The sequence below is a fragment of the Phyllobates terribilis genome, unplaced genomic scaffold (genome assembly GCF_046119375.1).
Source record: "Phyllobates terribilis strain yellow unplaced genomic scaffold, ASM4611937v1 Scaffold_1__5_contigs__length_1240528914, whole genome shotgun sequence".
Lineage (NCBI taxonomy): Eukaryota > Metazoa > Chordata > Amphibia > Anura > Dendrobatidae > Phyllobates > Phyllobates terribilis.
The window spans coordinates 335,985,572-336,010,705 of NW_027362761.1; the positions used below are offsets into that span (position 1 = coordinate 335,985,572).

The 25,134-nt window shown below is 45.4% G+C and overlaps 1 protein-coding gene across 5 annotated transcripts in view; it reads right to left on the reverse strand.

Annotated features, from left to right (window-relative positions):
* Positions 1-25,134, reverse strand: part of ADGRD1 (adhesion G protein-coupled receptor D1) — a 1,511,981-nt gene that overhangs the window by 1,314,260 nt on the left and 172,587 nt on the right. For all 5 annotated transcript variants that reach the window (XM_073676103.1, XM_073676100.1, XM_073676102.1 and 2 more), the window contains 2 exons: positions 8,245-8,367; positions 615-845 (listed from right to left, as the gene is read on the reverse strand). In XM_073676103.1, coding sequence (XP_073532204.1) covers positions 615-845; positions 8,245-8,367 — 354 coding nt within the window. The remainder of the gene's footprint in view (positions 1-614; positions 846-8,244; positions 8,368-25,134) is intronic.

Here is a 25,134-nt window from a genome sequence, read left to right on the forward strand (position 1 = left end):
AGAGTAATAATGTAGAGAATATGGTGAAATTTCCAAATTTAGAAACTGTTCTGGAATATGAACAGTCACAATAACTACTCTCGATTCATAACTTACTGTATTTTTGGACTATTAGATTCATATTGTGGCTGGAAAAACTGCTGAAAGGTTTGTCTGTCTAATACTTTTAAAGGTATGGCAGTGATAAAGAAAGCATGTAGCATAACCATGAAACTTCCCGGATTTTAGAAAACATCTGAAATACAGGTATGTGATGATTATCATATTACACATATACAGTATAGGAACATAGGCGAAGAGGAGGAACCCATGGAAAAGGTTAAAACAGGGTCATTCTTCTAATATTGGTTGAAGCCACCACACACCAACCCAACTTACAGAGGAGAAATTTATCCAAGTCTCCTTTCTATGATCTTTGGGTTGATTCCTCAGAATTATTTTCAAACCCTTTATAGGTGCCCACCACCTATTGAATGAGGTAAGACATCCAACTATAGTTGGACCTCCAATCTCCAGTGGGTCCCATAGCAGAACCCTGAGGTACATGTACCTTTGAACACACCAAGGCCAATTTATGAAAACGAATCTAGTGTAAGACTATGGATGACCAATACCTGGAGCTTTAATGCTTGCTTTCCAGACCTTGGAGTTACCACGTGTGTAAACCTCCACATATCCATCATGTTCATCTGAATAGATTTCAAAACCATAAGAAGTTACTTTTTTTCCAAAGGCCTTATGGCCTCCGTTCTGAGAAGGTGTATGATAGGTATTGTGGGCATAGGTATCCTGTTGTTTCCTTTGCTCTTGGTCCTGGATTTTCCAAAAAAATGAGAACGACACACCTGGTTTTGAAATAAAAAAGAATTACAAGTTACAAGACATGTACTATAATAGAAGATAAATAATAGAAAAAAATAAATAAATAATAGAATAGAATAAAAAATAAGTTGAAAAATAAGTTTAAATACATACTCTTCAAAAAAACGTATGTGATCGCTTTTGATTAAAAAGCCTATGCCTAAGTGCAATAACAGACACAGGCACTACCAAAAATACAGAGCTGTTCCTGGTATACAATGGTGAGAATGCAGAGCTCACTGTCTAGTCACAGCCCATTCCATTGACTGATCACTAGTGGTGCCAGATATTGGACCTCTACCAATTTTATATTGATGTCTTATCGCTTATCCTAAGGATAGCACATCAATATAGTAAAACCCCTTATAATCTGATAATGTTGCCTTTGTACTCATTAACAATATAAAAGTTCAGCATATTAAAAGGGTTATCTAAGTCTTACATAAATAAGGCTTAAAGGATATGTGCACTTAAAGAATAGGTCATCAATACTGGATTTGTGGGGTCCGACAACCAGCACCCCCACAAACCAGCTGGAACCCACTGCCCTGTACGCTACTTAGAGGCTGCTCCCAGGTATCGCAGATTAGCTCCTTTTCATCTATATAGGAACTGATCTGCAATACCTTAGGGTTGATCATCGATGGTAGATTGATGGGGGTCTGTCTCCTGGCATGCACACTGATCTGATAAGGAATGAGATTAGCAAATCTGTGAAAATACAAATTCAACAGATTTGCTCAAATTTGGCCAGAAAATTTGATTTGTATGAATTTTTTTTTTATATGAATTGAATGTGCTACCAGCACTCATTAGGCCTCATGCAACATTATGACATTGTAGGGAAACTCATGTTATGATATCACACAAAGCCAGAGGCGTATCTAGGGGGGGCAGTCGACAGGGGGGTGAAGTCAGCCCGCCTAATGCGGCGGTCCGATGTGTCTCCCCTGGCAGCTGCATTTTGCCACCCCCCAGACTGAGAGTCGGCAGTTCTCTGAGCAGGCTGTCAAGCTGACACCTGCTCAGAGAAGCTGCAGCGCGCCGGCTCCCAGTGTTCAATTGTACTCACGTCTTTCAGACACGGGTACAATTGAAGCTCTGACCTCCGGGTCAAAGCGATGCCAGCAGCGTGATCAGGTTATGTGATCACGCTGCTGACGTCACTCACAGGCGCTGCAGAGGTGCACATTGGTGGTAACTGCTCTGAGCTCCAGAGCTGAAGACACCGAAGATGTAATGGAGGTGAAAATTTATTGTGGGGGGGATTCACTATGGTGGGAGATTTATGGCATGGCTGGGGGGAGATTTACTATGGGGGTGATTTATGGTATGGCTGGGGGGGGGATTTACTATGGGGGTGATTTATGGTATGGCTGGGGGGGGATTTACTATAGGGGTGATTTATTGTATGGCTGAGGGAGATTTACTATGGGGGTGATTTATGATATGGCTGGGGGGAGATTTACTATGGGGGTGATTTATGGTATGGCTGGGGGGAGATTTACTATAGGGGTGATTTATTGTATGGTTGAGGGAGATTTACTATGGGGGTGATTTATGATATGGCTGGGGGGAGATTTACTATGGGGGTGATATATTGTATGGCTGGGGGAGATTTACTATGGGGAGAGATTTATTATGGGGGAGATTTGCCGTGGGGAGAGATTTACTATGGGGGGTGATTTATTGTATGGCTGGGGGAGATTTACTATGGGGGGTGATTTATTGTATGGCTGGGGGAGATTTACTATTGGGGTGATTTATGGTATGGCTAGGGGGAGATTTACTATGGGGGTGATTCATGGTATGGCTGGGGGAGATTTACTATGGGGGTGATTTATGGTATGGCTGGGGGAGATTTACTGTGGGGGGTGACTTATGGTATGACTGGGGGGAGATTTATTATGGGGGGTGATTTATGGTGTGGCTGGGGGAAGATTTATTGTATGCTGGGGGAAAATTTAGTGTGGGGGAGATTTATTGTATGGCTGGGGGGAGATTTAGTGTGGGGAGAGTGGGGGGGATATTTTTAGTGTGGGTGATTGGTGCGGACACAGAATGGGGAGGATGGGTGCGTACGCAATATGGGGAGTGAAGGAGGGGAATGTATGCAGACACAGTATGGGGAGCGAAGGTGATGTGATGTGTGCAGACACAGTATGGGGAATTGGGTGGGATGTGTGAGGGGGTAAATATATGAGGAGACAGTATGGTTAGCAGGGGATGTGAGAGAAGACAGTATGAGGAGGGGAGGGGGAAACATGTGAGGAGTCAGTATGGGGAGATAAAAGTGTGAGTGGGCACAGAGTGGAGACTGAGTAGTGTGGGGGTGTAGTATGGGTGGGCAGTGTAAGATCACAGCCAGGAGGGGACAGTAACCCAAGGAGGAGGAGTGTGAAGAGGGGTCACAGTATAGAGACTGGGCCCTATAGGGGGGACACAGTGTGAGAGGACAGTGTGAAGAGGAGGCTAAGTATGGTAAGGAGAGGGCAGTGTGGAGAGCATGTACCATAAGAGAGACAGTGTGGGGGTCATATTTTGTGTAAGGGATGCAGTGAGTGGCAGGGCCGCCATCAGGACATTACTGCCCTTACTGGCGTATGGGGCCCGGCGAGCAGAGAGGGCCCGGTCGGTGCCCCGTTCTTGTGCTCACTGGGCCTGAGCGGCAGCATTCTGCCGGTCCAGTGAACCTGCATCCTCAGACGCAAGTTCACTTTAAATCTATTGCCATGCGGGAAGCTTGCGGGAATAGTTAACATCCGCCGGCCAATCACAGTGATTGGCCGGGGGCTGATGTCAGAGTGCACGTCGCTGGTGTATGACGTCACCGCCATACGCCAGCGATCATACTTCCGGCAATGGCAGAACAGGACACTGCGGGTGCACCGCAAGGTAAGAAGAGACTTTTTTGTTTTAAAGCCGCACCAGGACAGGATGGGGAACATTGGGGGCAGCCGCAGAAAACATGCGGGCAGGATGAAAACACGGGGGACATTGGGGGCAGGATGAAAACACAGGGGACATTGGGGGCAGGATGAAAACATGGGGGACATTGGGGGGCAGAATGTGACACATTGAGGGCAGAATGGAAACATGGAGGCAAAATGTGAGACATTGGGGGCAGAATGGGAGACATTGGGGCAGTATGGAGAGACATGGGGGGCAGAATGGAGACATGGGGGGCAGAATGGAGACATGGGGGCAGGATGGAGAGACATGGGGGGCAGACTGTAAACATGGGGGGGCAGGATGGAGAGACATGGGGGCAGAATGGAGACACTGGGGCAGTATGGAGAGACATGGGGGCAGAATGGAGACATGGGGACAGGATTAAGAGACATGGGGCAGGATGGAGACATGGGGACAGGATGTGGGACATTATTACTGTAGGGGCTAATTATGGAGACAATGGGGGCAGGATGGAGACATGGGGGCAAGATGTGGGACATTATTACTGTAGGGGCTAATTATGGAGACAATGGGGGCAGAATGGAGACATGGGGGCAGAATGGAAACATGGGGGGCAGAATGGAAACATGGGGGGCATAATGCAGACATGGGGGCAGAATGGAGACATGGGGGGCAGAATGGCGACATGGGGGCAGGATGGAGAGACATGGGAGCAGGATGTAGAGATATGAGGAAGGATGGAGAGACATGGGGGCAGGATGGAGAGACATGGGGAAGGATGGAGAGACATGGGGGGCAGAATGGAGACATGGGGGGCTGAATGGAGACATGGGGGCAGAATGGAGACATGGGGACAGAATGTGAGACATTGGGGGCAGAATGGAAACATGGGGGCAGGATGGAGAGACATAAGGGCAGAATGGAAACAGGGGGGGCAGAATGGAAACATGGGGGCAGGGTGGAGAGACATGGGGGGACAGAATGGAAACATGGAGGCAGAATGGAGACATGGGGCAGAATGGAGACATGGGGGCAGAATGGAGACATGGGGGTGGAATGGAAGCATGGAGGCAGAATGGAGACATGGGGGGCAGAATGGAGACATGGGGGCAAAATGGAGACATGGGGGGCAGAATTGAGACATGGGGGCAGAATGGAGACATGGGGACAGGATGGAGAGACATGGGGACAGGATGGAGAGACATGGGGGCAGGATGTGGGACATTATTACTATAGGGGCTAATTATGGAGACAAAGGGGGCAGGATGGAGACATGGGGGCAAGATATGGGACATTAATACTGTAAGGGCTAATTAAAGGATATTATTACTGCTGTGATGTATTTTATTTCTGACGATATTGTTTTCAGTGAGGGGGGTCCAGTTTCTGTGCATGGCAGCACTATGTCACTTTTTTTCTTCATCTGGTGTAGTGTAGAAGTTGGGAAAATTGGGGAATGTGCTTTGTAAGCTGCTCTGTATAACTGTGTTATTTTATGCAGAGATGAGTCCTGGTTGGAAGATGTGATGGCGGTCTGCGATGGGTAAAGAGGAAAAGCGAAGATGAAAGACTTCAACTAGAGACGTCACCTGTGAGTCAGTGTGTTACCTGTACACTGACACTGTGTACTATGTACAGAGATCCTGTGTATAATGGTACTTATGGTAATATTAGTATTCTGTTTTTTATTAATGATCAGTATTGTAGTATTCGGTCACTATGTGGTGGTAATATGTGATCTGGTCACGGTGTGGCGGTATTTGTCCCTTGTATGTGGTATTATTCGGTCACTATGTGGTGGTAATATGTGGTTTGGTGGTGGTAATATGTGGTCTGGTCACGGTGTAGCGGTATTTGTCCCTTGTATGTGGTATTATTCGGTCACTATGTGGTGGTAATATGTGGTCTGGTCATGGTGTGGCGGTATTTGTCCCTTGTATGTGGTATTATTCAGTCACTATGTGGTGGTAATATTTGATATGGTCATAGTGTGGTGGTATTTATCCCTTGTATGTGGTATTATTGGTCATTTTAAAAAATGTATGTGACACATTCCCATAAATAAAAATATACCGAAAAGAGTATTGGGTATTATAAGTAATGTTTAATAGGTTAAAGTAGAGTAGGGTCCAACCACAAGAGTCTCCTTGTCATGGTAGCGGCTTAAAAAATCTTTTGGCCAAAACAAATGCTGCTTGCTATATATGTGATCTGGTGTTCAATGGGAACTGTTAATGTGTGATTGGTGAAGATATGGTGCAGAAAGTAGAGTTTTTCCAAGAGTGAGCGGAGGGACTGTGGAACGTCCAAACTGAATTTTTGCCCCGGGTGCAAGAATACCTAGATACACCTCTGCACGAAGTCACTGTCAAGGGCTAAGCCTAACGTGAAATCATGATATATCTCACCCCATTATAACATCGCTAGCTGCACAAAGGATGGATGTGGAGGAACAGATGAGGTTCTGGATGAGGTGAGCATAATGTTTTCTAACTCCTTTCTGGCCATAAAACAAATCCAGCAAAATGGTGGCTGGAGGGAATTTTGCTAGATTCAAGGGAATCTGTCAGCAGGTTTTTGCTATGTAATTTGAGGACAGCATGAGGTAGGGGTTAAGACACAGAGTTCAACAATGTGTCACTTATCAGGCTGTGTACTGTTGTTTACTTAGACTGAAGGTTTTATCACTTGGCGATTATCATTGCTGTGACTAGCTGGCGCGTGGGCACTTGTCCAACTCCACCCCTCCTGTGATAAGCAGCTCACTGTCAATAGAGTATGTACACAGAAAGCCTGGTGTGTTCAGGGTTAGCTTTCTCAGCTCTCCTGCATTGCTAAATCTAAAAACTCTGATAGTGTCAGAACGGCTGCACCCAGTAATCTAAGTGATACATCGCTGGATTCAGCTTCTCTTTGCCTACATTATGCTGCTCTCAGATGAGGTAACAAAAACCTGCTGACAGATTCCCTTTCAAGCAAATTGAATAGCAAAAATATTTGGATTCTGTCAAATTATTGATGCAGTTATGGGCAATCCCTTTATTTGGACGTATTTCTGGCTAAAAAGCATTTTTAGGGCATTAATACAAATTTGGACCATTTAGCTTCTAAAGGCTATATGAATCACAGTACATAGCAGAATGAGTTAATAATGAAGTATTCTCCTAAACTTCCTTTAAAGTTAATTTATGACCACATCAAAGATCAACCAGCAAGAACGGCAGGAAGGATGTAGATTCTGGTTCAATTGTCCAGTTCCCCTCCACCCCTGATGCAGTAGCTACTATTCAAGAGCTCCCCTCATCTCATGACCACAGCCCTGCACTGGCCATGGAAACCGAAGTGACATAAAAGTCCATGTAAAGACAGATATGTCTGTGGAGCTTCCCCTCTATAAAGCAGCCAGAGTCTCCAGAGCATCCCCTCTCTGAATCATTATTTCAAGGTATAATGTCTCTCCTTGTGGAGAATGGACATGCCAGTGTAAGGAGTCTTATAGACCATGCAATGCTCCTCTGGGAAATTAAATATGCAAATTGCCTCCTCAGAGAGGAAAAAGGCTTGAACTCTAGTGTCATCTCTTTGAAGTAGCAATCCTAAAATCAATATCAACCCTTGAACAAGCCTTGCCATATAACTTAGGATAAAAGCCAAACCACAATCCCAATTTGCAGACACGTGTTACGTGCAAAGCATGAGATCTGATGGGGCTATGTGAAAAGCCGCTGACTGGGATCTAAAGGGTAACGGCTTTCCTTGTGAAGAGTGACATGCCTGACTTGCCAGTATAAGGAGACTTATAGGTCATGTAATGCTCCACTGAAAAATTAAATATGCAAATTGCTTCTTCAAAGAGGAAGAGGACTTGAATTCTAGTGCCACCTATTGGAAGAAGCACTGGCATATCAGACATATCACTCTCCACAAAGAGACGTTACCCTTTAGACCTCAGTCAGATGCCTCTCATACAGCTACATCAGATCTCATGCTTTGCACTGAAGTAGGGCAACATCCGGAAACATATGTCTGCAAATTGAGATTCTGGTTTGGCTTTTATCCTAAGTCATGTGACAAGGCTCGTTAAAGGGTCGATATTGACTTTTAGAATTGCTACTTCAAATAGATGGCACTAGAATTCAAGTCCTCTTCCTCTCGGAAGAGTCAATTTGCATATGTGGTTCAAGAGACTCCAGCTGTTTTAGGTAGGCATAAGGAGGAGATAGCCCTAGAGCATAGAGCAGCCATCGAATACTGCATTATGGTGGTATCAACTACACATTTCAGACAATAAAGGTGGAGTTAAAATGACCAAAGCAAAAACATATCAAGGAAGACTTTGGGATCTTTGAAGACGGACAACTGAAAGAAATGCAATGTGTGCAGCTTGTATTAGAAGGCCCAGTTAAATCTAACATGTTAATGTCAAATGGTCAGTAATTGGAAATATGCTAGAAATATCCAAGCACTAACCTTCTGGTCCACATATGCTTGGATCACTTATACAAGAGTTTTTAGAACTTCCAAAGTAAAGCAGAGTAACTCCTTTCTGCTCATTAAGGACGATGCCATGATTGACTGTTCCTTCTACAATATCTGAAGAGAAAGCAGAGACATTTATCCAACCTGCAATCAGATATTATCACAGCAAAAGTCACATGAAATGCACTGCCATGTGTCCCACTATAATGTCATGCAGACGCATTAACACAACACACACAAATAAACACATAAAATGCTAAGTATTCCTCTCACTGCACCAATAAAGCACAATGTAGTCATAAATGATGTGCACATGTTTACTACCGCAATAGAATGGGACATAATACAGAGCCGCGGATCCAGGCAGCAACAAGATCTAGTGCGCTTCACATGTGCAATGCATTAATATTCATCCATATTTATTGACTTTTTTATACGTTTGCCAATAAACGCATCCATCTGTTCTTCCTTTAGGTTGTGCAAATGCAAATACTGCACCTTCGGCATTTCTAATATCCATTTCCTATTATGCTGTTTGTTTGTAGCTATAGATGTGTAGACGAGAAAATTCATCTCAGGCGAATTATTTGTGTAATCAATTTGTGGAATGACATTGAACTTTCCTTCAATCTTATGAAGAATAATCATTTAAACACAAGTTGCTCCATATGAAAAAGATATTCTTCCCAAACGGCCTCACTACAGTACAATGAGGACATTTCCTTCAATTTTATAGTTTATAACAATTATGTGTATTAATATAAGGTAACCTATAGTACTGGCTTCAATGTTTTGTCAGTGAATATATTTTCATATATAGTATACATACTCCGACTGAGCAATTATCATATTCAATTGTATACGTTAGCCAAAAAATATAAGATAGACAACTCTAAAAACACAACATATTGTCAACCCAAAAATACTTGCATAGGCTTTGATCACAACTATTAGTCTATGTTCATAGATGGCAGTGAAAAACTGAATAATTTATGTTGAAATTCCTTCCATTAAAAGGAGTCAAATCAGCACAAAATGACTGTTCAAACCAAGCACAAGCGATTGGTGCTGAAACAGACAATGCACCTTCGCATTACTTGTTTTCCAACTATTTCCATCCTTCTCTAGCTCCTGTAAAGTCAGAGCTGTCAATCAAGGAAGAAGAAGGAGCTGATCAATAAGGGTGCACAGAGCACATGAGCTTGGTTTGAATGGTTATTTCGTTCTAACAGACTCCCTTTAAAGTTTGTCAAGAATGCCAGATCAAGAAACACTTATAAACAGGGGTATAGATACATAGATATAGGAGGTGTGGCGGTATTAGTTGCACATAGTATGGTGCAGGGGCCCTATGTGGGTCCAAATTCCCATTACCATATAATACATTACTGTTCAATGCCAGAAAATCACTAGGTCATTAAAGCACTACTCTAACATATTTTTTTATTGCAGCGCTGGATTTTGCCATTAACATAAGATCTCTGAACCTAATATTATACTCACCCCCTGCCGTTTTCAGCTGTTCCCAGCGCCACTCCGATCCCACACTGCCATCTTGTGACTGCAACTGCTGACTGAAGTCAGATGTAACAGTCACAAGCTCTCAATGTACGTCTATGAGAGCCAAAACGAGGCCAGAACGAAGCTCTCATAGACTTGCATTGAAAAGTGACCTCCGGCTCACTCAAGCATACTGGAGCAATCAAGCAGGTCACAAACTGCTGAAGACCAATCAGAGCGGCGCAGATAAGAGCAGAAGATGGTGGATGGTAAGTATAAGACTAAGTGATGGGACCGTACATTAGTAGCACCATTCCAGCTCTGCAATAAAATGCTGGAGTGGTGTTTTAAAATGAATGCATTGGTAATTAATATATTATTTTTCAAGCCAATTACACTGCTCGGTGGACTTTGGCACAATGTTACCGTGACTTTAGAAAGCAGCCACTTCTGACCACAATGGTCAGCTAAGGTAGATAGCATGAAGCAGCTGAGGTCAATAAGTTGCCCAGGTCGGTAGCTGTGGGTGAGCTGCTGCTCCTCCATGCCCTGGCACATTACAATCACACAGTGTTCCAGTCCATATTTGTTGTGCTGTGAAGTTTGCTTTGCACCCACTTGCAGATCGGAGGCCTCTGCTGCATCCACGTCTTCGGTTCCAGGACCAGCCGCGAACACATCAGGGGATACCCGGTTCATTTTAACAAGTTCAACTTTACTGAGCAGTTCAAGTACATCAGTCTTTAACACGCAGTACTGGGCACAGCACTCTCCAGTTCCAGTTTCATCAACACAGTAATTTCAAGCTCTTGCTTACGTTCAGCTCAGACTATCCCTACACTGGATCCTTCTGTTAGCCATAGAGATTTCCCGTCCAGCCCCACAGCAGTCCCGAGATCCGTTTAATTTCCCTCAAGCATTTCCCCTGTCCAGCTTCCTCTGTATGGAAGAGATTAAGGCACACTACTCCATGCCTAGTTCAGGCCATAGGCCCCGGATGTTACAGAAATGTCTGCAGGAAATCTGGTACGACCTCATGCTGCCAGAACAATATGTACTCAACATTCCTCCAGCCCACTGCAACTTGAACCTGAACTTCACACGAAACTCACACTTTCACTAACTAAACTAGGAAGTGATTCCCCTTTTTACTTGACCTCAACCCCTACCATGCTGGACTGGATAAACATTTAACTGTATCCGATACTATTCCCATTACCAGGGGCGGACACAGACTGTAGTGGGCCCCTGTGCAAGAATTTTTTGGGGCCCCCCCCTGCCCTTCATAGGGGGCATGAAGGGCCCCCTCCCCGTGCATATCTCATCCCCCCGTGCATCTCTGATTCCCCCCACTCCTAGTTAATTAATTGTATTTAAAAAAAATAAAACTTGTTATACTTACCCCCAGGGCCGGCTCCAGGTTTTTGTGGGCCCTGGGCGACAGAGTTTCAGTGGGCCCCTTTAACACATACCATGATTCATGATGCACAGATACCGCAGAGAAATATATATATATAGTACAAGGCCAAGGATTTCACTTCTTACATTACATGAGCGATATCTATTGTAAATTCTACAATAGCTCAGAAAGCGGCGAATCCTCACAGCGCACAGTGCAGACCAGACAGTATAGTCCTCCATACAGTATTATGGGCACCATATAATGCTCCATACAGGATACTGACCCCCTTATAATGCTCCATACAGGATACTGGTCCCCATATAACGCTCCATACAGGATACTGGTCCCCATATAACACTGCATACAAAATACTGGCCCCCATATAACGCTCCATACAGAATACTGTCCCCCATATAAAGCTCCATACAGAATACTGACCCCCATATAACGCTCCATACAGAATATTGGCTCCCATATAACGCTCCATGCAGGCTGTTCCCCCCTTATAATGCCCCATTACACTGCATACAAAATACTGGCCCCCATATAACGCTCCATACAGAATACTGTCCCCCATATAAAGCTCCATACAGAATACTGACCCCCATATAACGCTCCATACAGAATATTGGCCCCCATATAACGCTCCATACAGAATATTGGCCCCCATGTAACACTCCATGCAGGCCGTTTCCCCCTTATAATGCCCCATGCAGGATGACACCCCCCTTTTAATGCCCTATGCAGGATGTCACCTCTACCCCCCATAAAATGCCCCATGCAGGATGTCACCTCTCCCCCCCATATAATGCCCCTTGCAGGATGTCACTTTCCCCCTTTTCAATACCCCATGCAGTATGTCAAACCACCCCCTCCCTTATAATGCCCCATGCAGGAGGTCACACACCCCCCCTCCTTATAATGCCCCATGCAGGATGTCACACACCCACCCTCCTTATAATGCTCCATGCAGGATGTCAATTCCCCCCTCCCCCTCTTATAATGCCCCATGCAGGATGTCACACCCCCTCCCATATAATGCCCCATGCAGGATGTCACTTTCCCCCTCCCTTATAATGCCCCATGCAGGATGTCACTTCCCCCCTTCCCCTCTTATAATGCCCCATGCAGGATGTCACTTCCCCCCTTCCCCTCTTATAATGCCCCATGCAGGATGTCAATTCCCCCCTCCCCCTCTTATAATGCCCCATGCAAGATTTCACACCCCCTCCCTTATAATGCCCCATGCAGGATGTCACTTCCCCCCTCCCTTATAATGCCCCATGCAGGATGTCACTTCCCCACTTCCCCTCTTATAATGCCCCATGCAGGATGTCACTTCCCCCCTTCCCCTCTTATAATGCCCCATGCAGGATGACACACCACCTCCCTTATAATGCCCCATGCAGGACGTCACTTCCCCCCTCCCCCTCTTATAATGCCCCATGCAGTATGTCACACACCCCCATATAATGCTCCATGCAGTATGTCACACACACCCATATAATGCCCCATGCAGGATGTCACACACCACCCTCCCTTATAATGCCCCATGCAGTATGTCACACCCCACCCCCTTATAATGGCCCATGCAGGATGACACCCCCCCATATAATGCTCCATGCAGTATGTCACCCCCCATATAATGCCCCATGCAGGATGTCACACACCAACCTCCCTTATAATGCCCCATGCAGTATGTCACACCCCACCCCCTTATAATGGCCCATGCAGGATGTCACCCACCCCCCCATATAATTCCCGATGCAGGACGCGGAAGACGCTGCGGAGGCACAGGGAGGGGTAAGCATTGTGCCGGCACCGTCACATGACCGGAGATGTCCCTGCGCTCAGCATGGGGCCGGGGGCCCATGCTGAGCGCAGGGACATCTCCGGTCATGCGACGGCGGGGGGTCATGTGACGGCGGGGGTCCTGCGGGGGGACCCCATGAGGAGACGCACAAGAGGGGGGCCCCAACGGGGCTCCGAGGGGGCCCCGACCGGCCTGGCCCCATGCTGGAGTCAGGGCAGTCATGCCCTGATGGCGGCCCTGCTGGAGGGGCCCCCTCTCCCTCGGGGGCCCCCGTTCAATGAACCGGCTGCATGGGCGGTAGGTCCGCCCCTGCCTATTAGTGTACACTAATAATGACCGCCACTGCCTTATCTATTCTAATGTACCTATCTATCACTAATTAAGCACTGAACCATGTTCTATACTTTCCCTACCCCTGAGCTGAGTGAACCAGGTCACCTTAGATGTTACCTTACAGTACCCACACAGCAGCATCAGTACCTATAACACTCTATGCATTTTACATTACATTTTACACATTTCACATCATACAATAAAACGCACTAAAACCCAAGTCAATATCCACATTGTTGTCTTTATGGGCAGATATACCACAGTCTCTGTCACATTCTTACAGGGTGGCAGCAGAGGTCATATATTTTAGGTGAGACATCACTGCTGCAGCCCTGTCAGGAAAGATCTGGGACAGCCAAGGATGGGCAGCGCTGGAGCAGCAGTGGTTTCTATTTATGAGTACCAAGCTCCCCAAGACCAGAGGCTCAAGACATCATGTATCATAGCTGTGTCCGAGAAAAAGGTATCATCTCAATAATATAAAATTCAGCTCCCAATTGTACTTTAAAAACGTGGATTTAGATTGGTTCATATGGGCAATACGGCAGTATGATACATGAATGTCTGTGCGTAAAAAATTAGATTCTGATTTGGCTATTATCCTAAGTCATATTGCAAGACTCGTTAAAGGGTCGATTGTGACTTGTAGGATTGCTGCTTCCAATAGGTGGCGCTATAGAGTTCAAGTCCTCTTCCTCTCTGAAGAGGCAATTAACATATGTGCGTAAAAAAAAAACTGAGCTATCAGTTTTGCTCTGAGAACAAGAATGATGGGAATGAGAAATGGAAACAGGCTCTAGATACAATTAAATATTGCAAATCACAGAGGAATTTGAATAATTTTAATGAACATTAAATCTTGCATCCTCCATGATTAGATGAGAAGTTCTGATGCGGAATATATAAAAATGTCAGGGACACGTCATGTATTCTGCTTTGTAATTGTGTGGCTATCGTGTCTGTGATTGTTGCCAAATACAGGCAGCAGTATTCTTCATAAATATGCATGTAATGCATAAAAATGTCTTCGCTTTAGTATTGATGGCTCCATAAAGAACACATGAAAAGCTGTCCATTGGGTCACTGGTTTATTTTTTCCCCTTTGTTCTTTCATTTCAGTTCCTCGGTGATTTAGATCATAGTTACTTTGGCAACTGTTTCCTTTTACTGAGCCACGATTAATCTGATGGAGGTCCAGGAGGTCGTAAATATAATTGATTGTACAATATCTACAAGTTATACCTTCACGTACATAAAAGACTGTTTACAAGTCGTGTTTGTCTTAAATATTCTACCTGCAGGTGTGAGACCCTTTTATTGTGAGCTCAGGTCGGAGTGCTGTCATTCCACATCACATGTTTCCTTTGTGGATCCCTTCTAGACACATTAATATGTTCATATTTACATCCTTGAAGATATATTGGTCTCAGGCTGATTTATTGTGATGCTGATATAGTGAACATTACTGAGCATTAATTTTCAGCTTTTAACCTCACAATAAGATGCTCCACATGGATAATGTTGGACAGGAATGCTAATGACCTACCAGTAAAATTGATTCTGGAGACCACCTTTACAGCTACATGAAAGTAAAACCTGACCTTTGTTAGCAAACTCCTGATTGACGCATGTTCTGTACATTAGCAAGGAAAAGTGGTTGCATTTGTGTAAGGAATTGAACAAATGAGAGATTTCCACAGTTTGAGGCCTATTAGAGTGTTGGCAAGCAGGCACAGCCATCTGCTGGTCAAATGATGCAGAGACAGTAGCAAGAACTGCATCAGCAGAAACTATAAGACGAAGTACTTGGTTCCTGAGGGGAAGAGATTGGAGGAGACTCCAGGTCAGGTGACAGCTGTGGCACATTTTTTAATTGTAAAAGGCCCAGGAGGGCAGAGAAGGGGAGGAGTCGGCGCCTGGACCTGTAGTAGGACGAATGTGCGGTGCAGCAGAGTTGGCTTATAGCTGCCATTATGAGTAACCAGATCCAAGTAAAGAACCAAGCAACCAGATCTGAGGAAGGAACCGTGTGACCAGAATTGAGTAACCAGATCCGAGTGAAGAAACGAGTAACCAGATCTGAGTGAGGAACCGAGTGACCAGAACCGAGTAACCAAATAGGAGTGAAGGACCGAGTATCCAGATTCGAGTGAGGAATCAAGTGACCAGATCCAGAGCCAAGTGACCAGAACCGGAGATGAGAGACCAGAGCTAGGAGACCCGAGCAGAGGGCACAGAGCCAGGCTAGAAGGAAATGACTAGACCACAGAAGAGGAATGTTCATGTGAGTTGTAACTTCCGATTCGTATTGTCTGAGAGAGAGAGAGAGTGACGATGGTGACGAGCCCAATAGTACGGTAAGGTCCCAGTACTATGACGAACCTTTGGTTGAGGTATTAGGTCCAAGACACCCATGACAATAATAGTCTTTCACTTGTAACAACAGAACAATAGTGCGAGAATAGAATTGTGTTAATACTCAGCACAGCCGAATTGCTGTATTCTCATTGTATAATAATTTACAGTATTTCCATTGTTTGCTTTACCCTTTGATATTGTGCCGAGGGTCCCACATATATCAGTGTTAATCAAATAAATATCTGTTGGTTTAGTTACTACTGAGTCCTCATTCTCTGCGCTGTTGCATCCACGTACCTGTTTACATTTGTATACAGCTACATCTCCACTACATCTCCACTAAAGATTATGAAGAATTTGGAGGGCGGGAATTGAAAGCCCAGTCACTCAATAGTTGAGGATCCCAGAGGTGACATTTATGGCAAATTCTGAAAAGGATGGTCGAAAACTACTCCAGCATGCACAAAATGTATCAGTTTTCAAATTTATTGTTAATGACTGAGAATTTTGGCAATATGCTCTTTATTCCCATTCCTGGGTCCACCACTAGGTCACCAACATCCCATCTGCCCTGCGCAGAGCCACTGTAAAGGGGATTGTCTATGATTAGGTCATGGAAATCAGCTCCATTGCAGTGAATGAAATGTGTCTCAATACAACGCATAATTCATGGTCAGATATGGCGCGCTTTGTAAAACAAAGCAGCCATGTTTTAAAATCCTGAACAGCCCATTTAAAAATAAGATCATTTATATGTATCCTGGAATTGACTGAGAATGTAATGAACGGTGAATGATGCTGGAGAGCTGAGCAAGACAGTTGTCTACAAAGCGTTAAGCCGTCTTCGAGGAAAATCAAATTTAAAAATGTGTGGAACATCAATCCAGATGAGTGAAGTTCAGCTGATCCTTACATGACTGCTCGTAATTATGTCCAGGGCAGCTTGGCCGAGGGCTTTCCTATTCAGTAAATAAATATTTTACTTTGTTCTGAGTTGTCTGCATAGGAAAACTGTTTGACAGAGTGAAGACACGCTGATGTGCGCTGTACAATACCTACTCCGCTCGTCTCCAAATGTCACAACAAAGCAGTACTTCAAGAAAAACAAACTTTTGGGGGTTTTCAATCACTCTAGATTTCTTTTGACTGCAGCTCAAAATTATGTCTTTCTACTTTCTGTTCTATCTTCTTAGCAATTTAATCAGCAGAGGATTCATACAAATATTTCAGCAAAATTCAACCGAAAATATACACGACTGTGCTTTCTAATGCGATAGCGATTGTGCCCTCTAGACAAATGTAAGCTTAGCTGTTACATTCTGCTGGAACATATAGCGTTCAGCATAAATGAGTACACCCCTTTGAAAAGTAAGATTTTAATCAATGTCTCACTGAATAAAAGAACAATTTAAATGTTTTGGACAACACCAAGTTTCATTCAGTAAGAATTTTTAACCCATAACATGAAAGTAAGCTTAATACTATGACTTTCATTACAAAATCTTTAGCTTTATTCAAAGTAGTTGATGTAAAAATCAATACACCTCACATCAAAAAACTACTACATCTAGTAATATGTATGGCCTCCATGATTTTTAAGGACGGCACCAAGTCTACTAGGCATGGAATGAACAAGTTTGCGATATATTGTAACATCTTTTTCCATTCTTCAAGTATGATCTCTTTTAGAGCCTGGATGCTGGATGAAGAGTGATGATCAACTTGTCTCTTCAGAATTTCCCATAGGTGTTACGTTGGGAAGACCATAGACCATGTGCTGCAGCTTCTCTCAGGCACACAGGGGTATTGACCCTCAGGCACAGACACGTAGGTTTTTTCACTTGCTGACCAGACACACTTGACAAGAATCCTCATAAACAGTAGAACAGTAGCATTTAATAAGAAGCCGCACAGCCAGTGCAAGTTAAGTCTTATGAGCAACAGGCTCCAGTGACAAACAGTACAGTTTCCTTAGCAGCACAGCAGTTCACAGTCTTCCCAGTAGTACAGGACAGCACAGTTCTAATGCAAAGGCACATTAATGAGCACAGCATTCTTTACAGCACAGTGAGATGGAGGAGGGTAGAGTTTGCTGAGGGAGATGATCCCTGTGACACCATTTCTTCCAGTCCTTATCTTTCTGCCTGACAACACTCTGCACTGCGAGTTCAGGAACTGTACCTGACCTGTGCTTAGCTTCATTCCTGACTTGAATCCTTTTCACTTGCAGGGGCGCTTTTGTGAGATACAGAACACACACACCACCTTTCTCTTCGGCTCCGGCCAGACAGTAAACAACTTCCCCACAATCCCCCTGGGGCTCTGCTAAAACACTCCCCTTCTCCTGTGACTGTGTTAACCCCTCTAGTTGCTGGATGGTTCGGGAGCACAACACTTCCTGTCTCATGTGCTTATGTTACTTCTAATAGTTGCTGAATGCTTTTAAAGCAACAGCACTACTTCTGCATGTCACACTCTGCAACAGCACTACTTCTGCATGTCACATTCTGCAACAGCACTACTTCTGCATGTCACATTCTGCAACAGCACTACTTCTGCATGTCACACACTACATCTGTGAATTCATCATACCGTCAATGAAATGTAGCTCCCCGACACAAGCAAGACCGGTGAATGTGAATGCTGCCATAAAGGAGTTCCCATGGTTATAAAAGATCTAATTAGAGTAGATCTTTTCTAATTGTAGAAAATTCTTCCTTTAACATGAAAGTAAGACTGCACCTGAACCACTTGAGATCTATGACTGAGTTTACATGTTGCGGATGCATTGCAGCCAACGTGCACCTGCATTTTATTCGAAATCTGAGTCATCATGCAAATCAGGGCACGTTCACTTCAGGTACTAGCACTTTGGCCGTGCCGTAATCTACCGCTTTGCATAACTGTGCAGCCATTAATAATGAAAGTGCTTTTAGCTGCCGTTTTGAACTTCGAAATGGCTGCAAAGTGTGAACCCAGTCTTCGTTGCATGAATTAAATATTATCTATCTTCCTACAAACACTGTAGACCTCCAATTAATGGCAATCTTTATAAGTTATTTCCTGCATTTCCCAATTTTCATATTAAAGAAATTAAGGTCGACCAGACAGAAGGAGATGAAACCATTAGCTTCCATGTCTCTGTGTTCAGATGATACTAAGCAGTGCACGGTGACATCTTGGCTTAGAAATGACAGCCTGGGTTTTATCACCTTTGATCAGAAGAATCTGCACTTGTCAACTGTTAGTACAGTCAGAGTTCTGATATTAATATTAGATGCTCTGTAAATGCAACTTTTTCTCCGGCTATGTAAGGTTATGCAGGGATCTGGTGTATACAGGCAACTCTGACTCTATGGAGAGCAGTACCAGACGCTGTATACAAGGATTCCAGTGTTTGGATGAAGGAGATAGAACATTTTGTAGCTCCTTTACAATGTAATACAGCACCCACGTTGGCCCTTGAATTCACAGATAATTGAATTTACTCCATGAAGTTAGTAATTGTTGCCTGTAACCCTGGGCACACAGCAAGAACTTCTGCATAGAAAAATGACATACTGTGAAGTTCTCTGAACCTTCCTTATCTACTAACCTAGGTCTGAGTCACCACAAGGAAAAGACTTCCCTCCTCTGGTCTTTCTGTTGTACACTTCCTTTGGTCCCTGCCAAACTGCTTTTGTGGACACAAAGGACATCTACACAGATTCTTCCCCATGGTCTCTCGGCACAAACTGTGTGATCAAGCCCCAGATAACCAAATCCAGAGGAGTATTGCACGGAGTCATAGAGCACATGCTGACTGGGGCGAAACCCGCTGCACTCCTGTGCTACAGTACGTGGCACTCCAAAACCTTGCTCACAGTAGCAGTTTGGTCTGAATGGAGTATTCATATAACAATAAAATACAATACAATATGGCATGAACATTGGGGAACTTGGCATAAACAATACTACATCAAGGAAGGTTTCCACATCAATCTAAACCAATGGGCCTCCACTTCTTACAGATCCATAAAGCTCACAAGGAGACAGCAGAACGTCTCCTATTGAGTGTGCCAGCCAACTGTAGACCTGCCATTCAGAGGATGCCAATTCATACTATGTCCTCAATGATAGTATCCTAATGATACACCACCTGGGTATGCATCAATGAAGACCTTTAGATTTTCAAGTTCATCATTTCATCTAGAATACTGACCTTTTTGCTGTTTATGAGTAATGAAATTATGTTTTTTTCAAGAGACGTAGGATGGTATCTTGGAATCTCTTCAAAAAATAAATAAGCCCTATGTGACATGCTGAAGTAGTGCTGTTGCTTCAGAAGCATCCAGCAACTAGAGGGGTTAACACACTAACAGGAGACAGGGAGTGGTTAGCAGAGCCCCAGGGGGATTGTAGGGAGCTTGTCTATTTGTCTGCTGGAGCCCAAGGAAAAGGTAGTGTGTGTGTGATCTGTATCTCACAGAAGCGCCTAGGAAGTGAACAGGATTCAGATCAGGAGTGAAGCTAAACACAGGTCAGATAGACTTCCTGAACTAACAGTGCAGAGTATTATCGGGCAGAACGATAAGGACTGGAAGGAATTGTGTCACAGGGATCATCTCACTCATCAAACCCTCCCCCCCTCCATCTCAATGCAGGATAAAGAATGCTGTGTACTACTGTGCCTTTGTAAAGGAAAAGCCTGTGGTTGTGGGTGCATAGAAGTGTGCAGCTAAAGAGACTTGATCTGTGCTGTACTGTGCTACTGGAAAGACTGTTTATTCTTGTGCTTTAAGAAGAAACTGTACTGTTTGTTACTGGAGCCTGTTGCTCAAGACACTTAAATTGCACTGGCCGTGCGGCTTCATATTAAATGCTACTGTTCTACCGTTTATGAGGACTCTTGTCAAATGTGTCTGGTCAGCAAGTGAATCCACCCACCTGTCTGTGCCGGAGGGTCAATACCCCCTGTATGACTGAGAGAGCTGCAGAATATGGTCGCCCTGAGTAACAGTTCCCCCCAGGATTCCAAAGAATTAATGTAACCTGTCTCGCCCCTATCTGAACCTAGCGGCGTGCGTGTAACATTGGTGGCCCATACGGGGAATTCTGAGCGGGAATTAGCGTGTAGAGGGAGAAGAGGAAAAGTGTCTGGAAAACACAGCAGCACAGCACTTCAATTCAACTCTGCTACACCAGTTAAAGGGGACCAGCCCTAAAGAAAACCCACTAGCAGCAATAGATGTCGAAATCAAATGGACAGAATTAGTGAGCTGCTTCTTCAGTTAACCTGTGAAGAATTGAGAACAGTAGCAGAACATATAAAGATGGCAGAAGAACAGATTTCTAAAGCACGCAACCACAGACAACTTTTAGCTGCTATTAATGCAAAAATGGATGAGCTGGGGGAGAAAGAAGCTGAAGACGTCATCGGGACGTTCCTCCAGGAGATAACACAGTTTCTAACTGGGTTGAAGTTGGAGGATGGAGGGGCGGCGCCAATTACCAAGAGCGGGAATCTACGTACGCAGACAGAACTACAGGAATTGAAAGAACAATTCAAAGCCTTAACAACAGCCCTGCAGGAATCGATCAAAACCTCTGAACGGGTGACAGACGTTGACTGAACCTTTAACCCACTCGGGTTAGATAAATCAGGAAGACAGTCCTCTCTAGCACCACAAATCACGATAAGGAAAGAGTTCAAGATCCTGGGACAGATTGGAGAGCATGAGCAGAAAGGGAAACTGTTTTATATGAACTTGTTGCACCAGATTGATGCAGGATTACAGAAAGGCTACCAGCCAGATGAGATCATTGAGGGGGTGGTAAAAGTGATCAGCCCAGGACTGAACCTCCGTAGTATGCTAGAAATTAAAAGTCAATTGACTTTGCAACAACGGAAGATGATTTTAAAAGGGCACTATAAAGAAGAGAGTACTTCAGAATTGTTCCACCGAATCATTAACATCTCACAGAACAATAATGAATCACCCCAAAGTTTCTTGTTCAGAGCGATTGAACTTAAGGATAGACTGTTGTTTGCATCCAGAGATGTAGAAGCGGAGGAGAAGTTTGATGCTGAATTAGTCAAGAAGAAGTCCTTGAGATCATTGGAAACGGGGTTAATCAGCAAAGACATCAAGTTGCAGCTGAAACAGTACCTAAAAGATCCTGGCATTCTGGATGAAGTCCTAATTGAAGAAATGAATGAGGCAGCTAGTTTGGAGTCAGAGAGCGAACAGAATTTAAAGAAAGGCTCTGCTCCTAAAATCACTAAAATGAGTCAGCTGAAGTTGGAGACCCCCGGTGGCCAGTCCAAAGATCATCATGGAGACCCTCCAGTGCCACCTCCGAGAGGGAACTTTAAACCACCAACAAAAGAGAGGACAGCCAGCGCTGACTGGGAAAAAGTAATAGGAGAACTGCGAGCTGAGGTGATTGAGGTGAAAAAGTTGATTCATTCCAGGCCAGAATCTGTATCTCTCAGACCCAGGAGTGGTTTCCAAAACAGGAGATACCCGGCTTGTGAAGCGTGCCATTCATCAAATCAGAGTACGGTATGTGTCCACTGTCTAAGATGTGGTGAGGAAGGACATTATGCCAAGGAATGCCAATGGTCACAGTCGTTTGGGTTAAAAGACAGGAGGTTGCCAGTGCGGGGGGACTGGTAACCGCGACACAGAGGAGGCCCCAGAAGCAAAGCCAAATTTCTCCAACCTCCAGAACGGCGCATGAAGTAAAACGGCTGCGTCATCACTATCCCCAAGTGTGCTCCTGTCTACAACAGCTGCAAGAGAGACAGAGGCATCAGTTACTTAATGCCCAGTGTGAAGGTCAAACGATGTACTCATGGGAGGAGGATTCCTCGGTTAGTAAAAATAGCCTCATCAGCCTAATTGGTGTAAGGTGCTTTATACAGTGCCAGCTATATAGACGCCTGGTAAAAGCATTGTGGGACACAGGACCCCAAGCGAGCCTTTTAAGTGAAGAATGGAGAAGGTGTTACCTGCTACATACCTGCCTTCAGTCGCTAAAAGAACTCTTAGGATCAGTGGAACTCCACGGCAAAGCCGTCAACCAGACCGGAATTCCTTTCATAGGCTGAGTGGAAGTGACTTTCCAACTCAGGGCCACGAAGACCAGCAATACCATTGAGCTTTTGGTACCTTTTCTCGTGACCAGTGATCAGAAAGTGGCAGAGGATCCTATCCTGGGTTATAATGTAAATAGTAAGGTTATCACGAAACACAAGTCAGGGACACTGGTGGTGGATGCAATCGCCACATGACTCGCCATACCCAACGCCATGGCGGAAAACGTAATTCATACAGTGAAAAAAGCACAGAATACAATAGACCTAAAAGAAGTCAAGATAGGCCTGTGCCCAACCATCATCCCTGCAAACCAAATGGTGGGGGTGAGGGGTGGAGTCCGGGTAGAACCAGGAAGAAAAGCCCAGAAGAGACTGTTCGTGCCAAAAGACTCTCCTAAGTTGAGGCAGATCTTAGGATTCCTCTCCTACTATCGTACTTACGTCCAGAACTTCTCCAGGATTGCTGCCTGTAGCATCGGCGTCTCTGCCCCATACTAGGCAGAGACGCCGTCCCTCTCACCTCCCCGCTCCTGGCGCGGCGTCCTCCAGCGCTTCTCTCCCCGCTGCTTCTGGCACGCGCTCCTTCCCCGGCAGTGTGCTTAGGGCGCGCGCGCGCTCCCCCTCTCTTAAAGGGACCGCGCGCGCCGTCCTAAGGAGTCCCCGGTGCTGTCCGGACTTTCTCACTCCCTGTTGCTAGGTCTACCTTGGCTCCAGACACACGAACCCGTATTGAACTGGCGATCCGGTGAAGTACTCCGATGGGGTCCAGACTGCCATAGGACCTGCCTGGTTCCGGTCCGCCCAGCTCGCCCTCCGCCTACTCCAGCTAATTTACCAGGTCTCCCGGCTCCTTACTGGCCCTATGCGGACGTCTTCGGTAAGAAGGAAGCAGAGACGTTGCCACCCCATAGGCCATATGACTGCCCGATCGACCTGGTACCTGGCACCACTCCTCCCCGTGGGCGTATCTACCCGTTGTCTGCCGCCGAGACCCGGACCATGTCTGAGTACATTGAAGAGAATCTGGCTAGGGGATTTATCTGAAAATCTATCTCCCCGGCTGGAGCCGGATTCTTCTTTGTCAAAAAGAAAGACGGCTCGCTACGTCCCTGTATTGACTACAGAGGACTCAATCTCATCACAGTAAAAAACAAATACCCCCTGCCGCTCATCTCCGAATTGTTTGACCGTCTCAAGGGTGCCAGGATCTTCTCCAAGCTGGATCTACGAGGAGCATATAACCTGGTCCGTATCCGTCAAGGAGACGAGTGGAAGACGGCATTCAATACCCGGGATGGTCACTATGAGTACCTTGTGATGCCCTTCGGTCTCTGTAATGCTCCCGCTGTCTTTCAAGAACTAGTCAACGACATCTTCCGCAACCTTCTGTACTCCTGCGTAGTGGTATACCTGGACGATATCTTGGTCTTCTCTCCGGATCTCCCCACACACCGAAGGGATGTTCGTCAGGTCCTGCTTAGGCTTCGGCAGAACCACCTCTATGCCAAATACGAGAAGTGCCTCTTCGACCAGACCTCAACGTCAAAGCTGATGCCTTGTCCCGGTCCTTCCTGTCCTCCGATCAAGAGGAGGAGCCTACGCACATCATCGACTCCTCCAAGGTGATGAATGTGGCCCCCTTGGATCTGACTCGTCTCCCACCCGGTAAGACGTTTGTAGCTGTACCAGATCGGGAGAGGGTTCTTCGCTGGGGACATTCTTCTAAGCTAGCTGGCCATGCTGGCCAAAAGAAGACCTTCCAACTCATTACCCGGCATTACTGGTGGCCTACCCTGTGTAAGGACGTGGTAGACTTCGTCGCGACCTGCTCATCCTGTGCCCGTAACAAAGTTCCCAGACATCTACCAGCCGGCCATCTCCTGACCCTTCCCGTACCTGCTGCTCCTTGGCAGCACATTGCTATGGACTTTATCACCGATCTTCCTATTTCTGCCGGTTGTACAGTCATTTGGGTTGTCGCTGACCGCTTTTCTAAGATGGCCCACTTCATTCCCCTGCCTGGTCTCCCATCTGCACCCGAGCTGGCTAAAGACTTTATCCGCCACATCTTCCGTCTCCATGGCCTGCCCCTCCACATCGTGTCAGATCGTGGGGTTCAGTTCACCTCACGCTTCTGGAGAGCCACATGTAAGCTGCTAGACATCACCCTGGACTTCTCCTCCGCTTACCACCCACAGTCCAATGGTCAAGTGGAGCGGATCAATCAGATCCTGACCAGTTACCTCCGGCACTTCGTTAATGCACACCATTCGGACTGGGTGGATCTCCTACCATGGGCCGAGTTCTCTTACAATAACCATGAGAGTGAATCCTCTTCCAAATCCCCGTTCTTTATAGTCGGTGGCCAACATCCCCGGATTCCACTTCCTGTCT